The 12042-nt window shown below is 43.4% G+C and overlaps 1 protein-coding gene across 4 annotated transcripts in view; it reads right to left on the reverse strand.

Moving 5' to 3' along the window:
* arhgap32b (Rho GTPase activating protein 32b) overlaps nt 1–12042 on the reverse strand; it is a 98867-nt gene that overhangs the window by 63931 nt on the left and 22894 nt on the right. For 3 of the 4 annotated variants that reach the window (XM_074610015.1, XM_074610014.1, XM_074610013.1), the window contains exon 3: nt 3967–4072. In XM_074610015.1, coding sequence (XP_074466116.1) covers nt 3967–4072 — 106 coding nt within the window. Of the gene's footprint in view, nt 1–3966; nt 4073–11919; nt 11939–12042 lie in introns of those variants that run through there. The other variant, XM_074610016.1, reaches the window with a different exon arrangement.

Raw genomic sequence — 12042 nt, forward strand, 5'->3', positions numbered from 1 at the left:
TGTAAAGGGGAGACTCGTGGGTACCCATAGAACCCATTTACATTCACATATCTGGAGGTCAGAGGTCAAGGGACCCCTTTGAAAATGGCCATGACAGTTTTTCCTCGCCAAAATTTAGCCCAACTTTGGAGCGTTATTTAGCCTCCTTTCCGACATGTTACCAACAGATCCCTTAGGTTTTCTAGTTTCATATGAAACCTATATGATGTACCTTCACTACTTTCTGAAACTGAGCCTGCTACAGCCTCTGACAGAGAGCGATCCCGCGGGTTTTAGAGGATTAACAAAGCCACGCATTTGCTTCATTTATCTTAAGTTAGAGTGAAAATCAAATGCAGCTGTGGTCAACAAAACACTAACAGAGCCTTGGGAGTCTATTTTGGTGCAAGCAGATTTTATCAGTAGATATATTCGTTGTGGAAATTTCATTTCAGTAATCTGACAGCAGGTTGCTGGAGGATACTGGGAGACAAAACAAGTTAAAATGAATATATACAAAACAGATCTGTGGGAAAGTAATCGAAGGTAGAAGAAAGAGACGCTGGCCAAGTGAGGTGTGAATATGATTAAGTCAAGATGGGCCAGAGCTGTGAAAGTTTCCTGTGTTCAGCTTGTGTCTTCACAGCCAGATGGTCAGCGACAGCAGAGGTGGTATGCAGATGAGGTCGTGGACAGCCGTCTACAGCACCTCTACCCAAGGTGAGAGGTGTTGGCTGGACGTGGCTGACAGAGGCAGACACGGGACAGCAGTTGTTTGGACACGGCAGTCGCTTTAACCGCTCATATACTGCAGAGCTGCAACGAGTTCATCGATTAGTTGATCGACAGAAAAATAACCGGCAGTTATTTTGATAATCGATGAATCATTTAAGAACATTCTCTGGTTGCAGCTTCTCAGCTTTATCCTGTTTTATGTTATAATAAACTGTATATCTTTGAGTATCGGACTGCTGGTCAGGCAAAACAAGACATTTGAAGGACTCTGGTAAACTGCGATGCAGGGTTGGGCGATTGCACGGATATATATCAGCTATCGGTGAATAGCGGAGTACGATGCCGGTTGTTTTTTGTCTTTTTATTTTTGCTAATTTAATGGTCTGGCTCCGAAGGACTAGCCGCTGCTCAGCAGGAAGTTGGCACAGCGCTAAAACAACGAGCACAGCGGGTAAAAACAGTGTGTAGAGTCAACATATTCTCACCCCTAACTCAGTGGATTAAGGGGTTTATTTCAACCAAACCAGAGTTGCTGATTGTCGAACAGTGGAAAGACTAACCGGTGGTGAGTTTTACTTCGTCTCTGTCAAGTTTGAATGAAGTTTGTGTTTTACGATGAGTTAACAAGACAACTAAGTCTGTCTTAGTTTGGTGAAAGAGAGCAACTTGAATTAGGAAGGTGAATAGGAGAATAGGTGTTACAATATTTACTTTCTTGACATTATTTATTAGACTAAAAAAGAAAACACATTTCTTATCATTTTTCAATAATAGATTAATCAAAAAAAATAATCTGCAAATTAATCAATGATGAAATAATCATTAGCTACAGCCCTAATATACAGTGTGTATAGGGCTTTACAAGCTCAGAACTGCCATAGCTTCACAAATATCCAACTTGAGCATCTTTAATGCTTTCTGTTAAATTTGTGTGCGTGCATGTGTGCGTGCGTGCGTGCACGACCAAAACCAGCCACAGGCGCATTCCTTGACTGTGTGACTCAGATGTTTTAAATGAATGCGAAAGCTTTGAACTCGTTCAAGCCTATTCCCAGTCCGTGATCTAAATGCTTGATGTCGTGGCAAATCTATAATCGTTGAAAGAGATTTTACTGTTCCCTTTATCATGATGTTGCAGGGATTTGGGACTGTTTTGTTCCTTTATGCCTCGCGCCGCAGTCGACACAGAGTATGATCTATCCTACACAGTGCAACAGGGCGTTGGTGTGACAGCTTACACTAAGTTGCTTAGCGTTCTCATCACCTCCTCGAAACCACCGGAGACATGCATAATGCACGCCACTCCAGCACAGAGTCCCTCTCCTATCAAATATTGAACAAAGAATAGCAGACGTGCAGTATTAAAAGCCCCGCCTCTGTGATCAATATTCATTAGGCCTGGTGAGATTGTTGTTTCTCTGTCTCTCTCTGTTGCCCGATCGAAGTGAGCACTTGCGATAGGGCTCCAACCACGCGCCGACCACGGGTGGCTCAGCACGTTACCATGGAGACGGCCTCATTTTCACCGTGCTGTTGATGCAAGGAGCGAGACCCGAACCGAAGATGGGAGGGAAGGAAATAATGAATGATGCTGTCTGGTGAATGGAATCCAGCCGTGAAGAGACGGGCTGAAATAAACAGATGACACAGGAGTACACACGCAGATGACTATCTATGTAAAGAGTCTGGAGCGGGGTAGCTTTAGGACGCCGACAGTCACCTGCATTAATCACGAACGTGTGATAGTGTTTCAGGGATAGAAGAGTTTCGATAGGAGCTACTACTCAATCCACTGAGGTGAAAACAGACGCTGATAAGAACATGACAGGCAGCAAACAAGCTGATCACGGCGGTGCGGTGGCACACTGCAACCCTGAGATGATCTAGACATTACACGGAGGAGCTGTATGTGAGAACACAAATGTCTGAATCAGTCGGACCGGACTTTAAAAAGGCTTTGTGAGCTCCTGATGGAGCCCATGTGTTAATAGAGAGGGCGTGTTGATGACGTTTCAATCATGCATCTTAGTGTGATAGTTTTATTACCTTCCACCTCTCTCTCTCAAACACACAAACAGAGCGAGTGATGCAGTGCCAGGGTCTGAAATGAACACCCGCCGCCAACGGGTGGCAGTGGCGGGTAAAATCATTATGACATCCGCCACTTTGGCAGGCAGGGAAACGCTGGGAATGGGAATAGAGAATCTGTTCCTGTTGAGAACCGGTTCATAGTTGTCCGATTCCTTGGCATCTCATGCCTCCGTGACTATCGATTCCTCTTATTGCTGCTTTTCGACAGTTAAGCATGCACAATGACGCAAACGCATGCTATATCATGTTTCAGTTTGTTTTGGACCAGAGCCATGGCGGAAAGAAAAAAAGAGCGCTCAAAAGCATGACGCTACTAAAGCTGAGGGGACACACCCTATTTTTCCCAGATAATGCAACACTGTGAACAACAAATCTGTGTTGAAATCAGCAGAGGAGTTTTACTAATGTTACCTGTTAGCAGCCGGTGGGCAGCACAGTCCTGCTTGGTTAAATAACGGACCTACTAACGTTAACGGAGGTTCCATCGAGTTATTATTATGAGGCGTTCAAGCTCTGCTCAGTAAAAATGACTATGATGATGTCATGTGTTCAAATGTAAACTCGTAAATTTAAGTTTTTTGGTGAGAAATTTGAATAAATCTAGTTATTTGTAGAAGATGTTTTCACTTTTTTATGACCCGTTTAACTTCCTAACTAGCTCTAAGCAGCTTGCCACGATTTTTTTTAACCAAAACAAATTTTTAAATAATCATGATCATTTGAATTTTGTGTTTTTATGCAAATAACCACTATAGATAAATGACATTAGCAAAGTACATTACAGTACTCTGTACAATAACCTCCCTTCCAAAATATAGGGCTCCCCCGGAAGCTTCGGTGTGATTCGAACACCATGCATATAATGTTTTTTATGTAAAATATATCAAAGATTGAATGACATCGGATCTAAAATGTTATTCCTTCATTTAGCGCAGAGATTTCAAAAGTGGCAGATACAATTTCTGAGTGGCAGACATATAATGATCCCTCAATCGCCTCTGTAACACTAACTATCGCAGTCCTCGGTCCAAAAGTCACAACTTAATGAAAAAAGATTGATGCAATAATTTAAAAAATCCTGGTGCCGACTAGCGAGGGTAGCAACGTTTAATCGACTAGTCATCTAATCGCGAACATCCCTAGTTCCCCCATAGTTCTCACCATGGCACTGATGGTCTCCTCCCAGTCGGGTCGTTCTCTGGGATGGATGTTAGCCAGTTCAGGCACAATATCGTCTTCCTCCAGGTGACGTCCAGGCCTCAGGCCCCTATGAAACAAGACACACATTGATCTGGTGATTATTCTGTTGATTAGTCATTTAATCGTCTATAAAATGTCAAAATGGGAAAAAGTGACCCCATAGTGACGTCTTGAAATGACTTGTTTTCTCCAACCATCAATTCATATAGAATGATTCAAACAACTTATCGGTTATCTAAACAGTTGCCGATTAATTTTCTTTCGATCGACTAACCACGTAATAGTTCAGCTCTACTTAGTTTGATGTCAAACCAAGTCTTATTTTACTGTGGCTATTTGTCAATTGACAGAAAATCAATCTGCATTTATCAAGCAAACATTCCTTATTTCCAGCTTCTCAAATGTGAGGATTTGCTGCTTTTCTCTTGATATATCATTGTGACTGGGATATCTTAGAAAAGTCAGACTGCTGGTTAGACGGAATAAGGAATCTGAAGACGTCACCTTGGGCTTCAGGAAGTTGTGTTGGGACGATATACCCATCTCCCGATTCAATACTATCACGATGCTTGGATGCCGATTCGATATGTATTGCGATTTTTAAGTATTGTTAACTTTTATAACACTAGACCATCGGCAAAAGTTATATCATGCACTTCTAGAGACTTTTACTTTGGAAAATATCTAAATTAATACGGTAAGAATGTTTGATTTTCAACATGTGTGTAGTCAGAGACGTCCTGAAGTCAAATATATCAGTCATTGTTTATTAAATTTTTTCCAGCAACCCAAAAATCAAAGAATAAAGACCTGGTCCCTCACAAATTAGTGGTATTTTCTTTTTAATTTATAAGGGACATGAAATGTTTTATACTTCTGGTGAATATAATCCAATCAATTTTATTTCCATGGATGTATTTTGTAAAGACAGTTCCCTTTGTTAACACTTTATTTTGAAAACCGAACGTAGTCCCACTTGTCCTCTAACTTCTCCAAGGTGGTCTCTAGCTCTCCCGTCAGCTCCGTTCTCTTTCTCCATCCATGGTCAGCTCCATCGGGCCGTTTGAATGCATTTAACATAAATGTCAGTATATGGGTGATCTACAGTCGTAGCGTCGGCCCATTTGACCACGGAGATGATAGGGACAGCTGGCTTGACCGCACGTTACCGCGATACGATAACGTTTCCTGTCCATGACAGAGTTAGCATGCAGCTTTAGCCGTGATGTCTAGCTCTGCTTTTCCTGCAATGTGTGAAACCCAGTGTTTCCATACTTTACTGGATGTGTAGTGTTTACCATGCTGGATTTAAAGGTCGTATCCACGCAGACCCTCCAACGTTTTATACTTTTTTGCTTCGGCTCGCTGCGGTTTGTTTTGGTTGAAGGATACGGAACGGATATGATGTCATAGACTACAACAATAAAAGCGGTAACTTCCTTCTACCTCCACATAGACTCAAATGAAGCAAATATATCGATTCTGGTATTAAAAAAATCAATTTCAAAATCGGAAAAAATTAAATCGCGATACATACAGTAGGTGAATTGTTTTTTTTCCACCCCTAGTATACATCACAACTTTTTGGACACCTTTTAGGCTAAATGATGAATCAATTACTCGTGACAATAATCGTGAGTTGCAGCCCTATTGTGACAGAAGATATGAAGTGAGCCTGCCATTCTGCCTTTTTGGAGTTTAGTATGGGAGTCGTAGTCTCGGTAGGTTCAGTGACCAAGATTGCGCTGTAGGCTGTAGGGCCCAACTCAGGACCTTTTTATTATAATGTGGTCAGCATGCATGACGAAACCAACAGAGGAAATGAACCCGGACAGAAGATTAGAAGATTTGATGAAGGTATATTATTGCCTTCATAGAACAACTTGAAGCTGATGAGACGTCTCTCCACACAGACATCTCATCAACTTCAAAGACTGTTTCCAAAGAGAGGCTGAGAGGAGCGGAGGACAGGGATAGAAACGAAACACAGTTGCATGGCATTATTTCACAAATTGACTAGTGATGCACACACACTCTACACACACACACACACACGCACAATATCCTGAACGCAGACATCTATGCGAGTCTAATAAACTTGTGTAGACAACAGAGAGAATTGAGAGAGTAGAAGACGTCTGTTTTGGGGAGGATAGAACCGTCTACGGCAGCTGTGAGATGACAGCATCTAGCAAACGCTGAAACAATGTCTCGGCATCCAGATAATTGGACTTAAGGGCCGGGGACTCAGAGTCGAGACGTAGGGAAGTAAAGTTTTGCAATAAGCTATTCTCTGTACTCCCTCTCACACTACTACTACTCACTCAACTTACTTCATGATCATTCAGTCACACTGGTGCAGAGAAGGTTTGTAAAGCAGGTCTCAAAAAGTGGAAAAAAAAGTGCCAGTGGACCCTGATGACACTTCTAAGTTTATCTTTATTATCCCAAAATAATCTAATTGACTTGGTCAGGGTGGGGCAAAGATAAAACACCATTATTACTGATTGCAAAAGGCAGATACTAAAGCAATTACAGAATGACAGTCAACACACTAATACACTCAAAGCCCATTAAACGGTAACAGACTGCTCACAAATCCCATACCATCATTCTTATTATTGTATTCCTGCCCACTGCACCAAATCCTGAACAAGGTACTGAACACACACACACACACACACACACACAGAGTAGACAGTACATACGGCCCGACTCCCAGTGGACCTTGTTAAAGCCAGTGAGGCTGGAAAAAGTTCACTGAAATTCTTTAGAAACGGTGCAGACATTCACAGGTTAAAGGTCATAAACATAACCTGGATAAGAAGTGACTCAACACGAGGTCAGGGAGGAAATAAGTGTCAGATCAGTCTTAATATTAATGAATGCACACAGAAGGATTCACAAATGTACTTTGTGATTTATATATAAATTTGTATATAAATTAATATACATTTTTCAATCGACTACTAGATTTCTGATATCGTGACATCCCTACAATGATCCTAATGACATGCTTTAGGTACCACTAACCAGGGAAGGCTTGAGAACTACTGAGACAGTGTGAAGCACTTTCAGACGCAACAGCTTCAACGGCGCATTTAACTCGCCTAAGTATCACCTTCTCCGTTCAGAATCGCGGTCCATTCCCGGCATTCCTGGCGTGGAGGCATGTAAGGAGAAAGGAGCTGCTCCATCCAGCAACTGTTAATAACACCGCAGACAGAAAACCTTTAACCTTTAACCTCGTGTTCAGCAGCACTCTCGCTTGCTCTCCGCCTCATCCTCAGCCACCATGTTCTCTGCTATTAGGCTGCCTAGCCACAATTTATGCTCAAGGTTTGAGGGTGGACGAGAGACACACTGGAAAGCTGCCATACCACCGTCACATAGCCTCTGTTGTGAGATGCTTTGGAGCGGAGTCACCAGTAGCGACTTGATCGCAGAGCCCGACTAGCTGTTTCCCCCTGCTTCCAGCCTTTATGTTAAACTAAGCTAATCTGCTGCTGCTTCATATTCCGTGTACAGATACGGGGGTGGTATTGATCTTCTTGTCTAACACTCAGCAAGTAAGTGAACAAGCATATTTCACAAAATGTCAAATTATTCCTGTAAATTTTCATGAGGTATGTTCTACAAAGTTCTCCTGAGTGCACTTCATAAACAGCTTCTCCTCCCGGCTCCTGATGTTCTTATGAACGGTCGCTCCCTTGGATAATAATGCATTAACACAGATTCCTTTTAACACCACTAATTTCTTTAACGTATTAAAGCAATCGATCTTTCAGAGGTTATAGCGGGCTCACTTTTAAAGCTAAAGTGAAGATACTGGTATCATATGAAAGTAGAAAACCTAATGAATCCATTGTTGTTTTAACCGGTCAGAGAAAAGGCTAAAAACATATTAAGTAAACTTGCCTAGTATTCTACATAAAAACTGACCAAATAAGGTGATATTAAAGAAGATATTAACAATGGTTTACTGAACGTTATTCAGTCATAGTCAAATTAGGGCTGTCAAAGTTAACGCCATAACAACGCGATATTAACGCCTTAATAACGCCTTAATAACGTGTTAACGCAAATTCATTTTAACGCCACTAATTTCTTTAACGCATTAACTTTCGATTTTTAATTAACCTCTAAAAAATCCCGATCTTTCAGACGTTTTATCGGGTTCAGTTTTAAAAAGGTACAATGAAGATACCGCCATCTTATGAAACTAGAAAACCTAATGAATCCATTCCCCCCCGGGCCCGACCATGTAAAGAGGCCCACGAGGCTCCAGGGGAAAACAGCAGCCATGTGCTTCTGTTAGCAGCTGTGTGCGTCTGTGCTCAGCCGGTCAAATTCACAGCTGTGACGGAACACGTCGTGGAAAGCAAAAAAATAAAAAATTTGAACATGCTAGACTTTCTGTCGTAACGTCGTGAGGTGTCCCAGACGCGGCGTCGGTTGTCGTGTATTATGACGCATTACACGAGATAAAACGATTGATTGTCGCACACGACTCATTTATCGTTCCTGATCCGAGTCGACACCCTACGACGGCCGTGTCGGACCATAATCGGGCTGATATAATGTAGTCTGCCATTACTGGTGATAGATCATTGATCTGACACAAAGAATGAGTCCAGAATGGTGAAAGCTAAAATGATCACAGACAGTCACGTTAGAAGCTTTTATTTGCTCCTGACAGTTGACAGTTGAAACCTAATAAACAGCACAGATTTATGAGGAAGCAGGAAATGAATAAAAGCAGCCAAACCCAGGCAACAAGTGCTGCCAGTGTGGGTGGCTGTGATCAGTGTTTATAAGAGCAACTCTTAAGAGCATTGCATGTTTTCTGAACTGGACTGAACACATATGGATACAAGCCACTTTTAGAACTGCCAATAATACCCTCCAGAGAATCCCATTGCACTGGTCTGATGAAAGAGATACCCAATGAGTGCAGCGCCTCGTGTTCTGCTCTACGAGAATTAAACAGCATCTTGGTTTAGTTGAGATTGTTTTTTGTAGTCAATAATTTATTCACAAGGAATTACTGAATGGCTCTCTCTCTCTCTCTGCCTGAAGAATGAAGCTATTAAAGTTTTTAAGTGTGATTCTGCTGGAATAAATCATCTGTAATGAATCAGTTATGTCAAGTCTGTTATATACAGCAGTAATTGGTTTTCGTATACCCGTCACAGAAGAGTTTAAAGCCTGGGCCACTGCAGGAACGTCGTTGTTTTTTAATTTTGGCGTCCGTGTTAACGGGTTAGAGCAGCCACACTGCCCCCATGAGACGCGCGGCTCGGCTGCGTGTCAGCTGAGTCTCTTCTACAGATTTGAGGTCTCGCCTATTTTTTACGCAAGCTGCGCGGTTCACAGCAACAACAGACAGTGAAGGTGATCTATTGACTATATATTATCATCATATCAGCAACATTACTACAGTTTCAATGTCTATATCTGCAGAAAATGTTACGGAGATGGAAAAAAAGTAAAGACTTATTTTTAAATCAACACTTTCATTTCAAAATAAAAGCCCTCAAGCGTTTTTTTTTCTGTGGACAGAATTCCTTCATTTGTCAACACAAGGCTTTTATTCTGAAAATATATGCAGGACAGTGCTGTGGAACATGCAGTGACTTGCAGAGCTCCATGAATGAATAAAGTACGGAGTTTTAATCAAAACTTCCTGCTTTCATTTCAAAATAAAAGCCCTCAAGCGGGTTTTTTTCTGTGGACAGAATTCCTTCATTTGTTAACACAAGGCTTTTGTTCTGAAATATGTGCAGGACAGTGTTGCAGAGCTCCATGAATGAATATAGTATGGGGTTTTAATGGTGAATTATTATTATTATTTACAAATTATAACATGTTTATTAACCTTTCTCTGTCTAAAATAAATATAAATGACATTATAATGAAGTTATAATGGCCATTATGAAAGGCAAACTATCTTGAATCGACTGTCTGTACAATCACATGGAACGCTACACCTGTGTGCGTACCTTAAATTACCAGCATCGTGATCTATTCAGTTACAGATTCATGATGCCGGCCTGTGCCTCCTCCTGCAGAGTACTGCTGTGTTGTCCGCTCATCTGTCTGACTGGATTAGGGAATCACAAACAGTACACACACTTTTACAGCATTTTCATTCCCTGTCTCTGTGTCATGCACCTCCTGGGGAGCTCGCGTGCCCTATCCGCCCTCCTCAGTCCTGGCTGCTGCTCCTCTGATCGACCTTCTGTCCACCAAAAACTCACCGGACAACTTTTATAATGCACTACTAGCCCCGACCAAACGCCCTCCCTGTCGCCTCTGATGAAAGAAAGAATCTGCTGCAATGAGCACACACACACACCCTCGCATTTATATTGTATGTGACATCATCTAGAAGCAATTTAGCAGAAGAGAAACATCTCTTTCCCCCGTCTTTCTCTTCCTTTCACTCACTCACTCTCACTAGTAACGTTGGACCGCTGTCTAATGTATGCTAAGCTGCTGCTGCCATGGTAACCCCGGTGCAGGATTTAGACCCAGTTCAGGACTGAGGGGGGGGGCAGCAGTGTATGAGGGGCAGGTGGAGGGGATGAGCAGCCTTAACTGTAATCCCCCCCCACCCAACCTCCAAAAAATATAACATCCAGCAGCACACATTTGCAAAAACACAGACGGACGTACACAACACACACACGGCTCTAATCCAGCAGTGGGAATAAACCCACGTCATGCTGCCTTAGCAATAATGTAGGGAAGAGAAGCCATTGGCTACCTGGTGGCATGGGAACAGATGCAGCTGTATATCTTGGTGTCTTTCAGAGGAGCCTGGTGAAGTCACAATGTGAGCGGTGACTAACAGAAATAGTACGGAAATGACTAACTGAGTCAGAGCCTTCATTTCCATCTCTGATTGTACAATGTGTCAAAGGAGATCCCCAGGACGTGTTGGAGATTAGTTTGGCAGAGACTGTAACGACGACTGTAATGTAGAGGAGACGAGTGATTCTCCCAGCAGCACCTGATAGCTGATGAGAGAGCGGGCCGTGCACGGGGGAGCACGGCGAGGAGCACGGCGAGGAGCCCCTAACAGCAAAGATTAACGGCTGTTTGCTGTCGTTTATGTGTGACAGCTATGTTTGTCCTAAAGCATCCCTGTGAAGCGTGCATGTGTATTGGAAACAAGTCCATATGTGTTTTTGTGAATGTGCATGCTTGAGGGTGTGTGTGTGTGTGTGTGTGTGTGTGTGTGTGTGATGATAGTGCACGGGCATGTGGGTGTGGGTGTACAGCTGTAGCGATGACGTAACTGGCTGAAAGCTGATCTATTCGGCCCCTCGTGGAGGCAGCGGTTTGTCGGAGCTGGGGGTCGACTGGCTCTCCCGTCAGCGACGGGAAATCTGAATGAGGGGTTTCCGGCGGTGACAGATAGCGATGGCCGTCGCCCAGTTGCTATGGGCTGATGGGGCGTGGGTGGGGGGGTTAAATAGAGGGTGGGGTGGTGACTGTGCAAACTCACCCTATGGGCTCAGCTACGGCGCTCAGGCACGTCGTCTACCGATGACTCCCCCCTCCTCCCTGCATGCGCATACCCTGGTGTCATTTCTCCTTGAGGCATAGAGGAAGCCGAGTAACCCCCCCCCCCCCCCCCCCCCCCCTCACCACCCTCTTCAATCATGAACACACACTCTGGCACATGCACGCACACATGCACACACTGTACACTGGCAATGCTACAAGCACAAACCAGAGTCTTTAACTGTCAAAACCTGGGCATTTGCCTCACGTACAGTGGTAATGATACAGAGGAAGACACACATGCACAGAGAACAGACGAGGATAGGCACATGCACGCGCAGGCACGCACACAAGCACACTCCGTGCCCCCTACTCTGGCTATAAACAAACTAGCATGCTCACCAAACTACAACCTGAGGTGTGGTCCTTCTCTTCACAAACACACACTCTTCCTCCTCTCTTCACTCTGATGGACAACGGGGCGGTCTGTTCCCGAGTGGCGTGTGCGCCGGCCTCGTCCCGAGC

This window comes from Sebastes fasciatus, chromosome 16 (genome assembly GCF_043250625.1).
Source record: "Sebastes fasciatus isolate fSebFas1 chromosome 16, fSebFas1.pri, whole genome shotgun sequence".
NCBI classification, from domain to species: Eukaryota; Metazoa; Chordata; class Actinopteri; order Perciformes; family Sebastidae; genus Sebastes; species Sebastes fasciatus.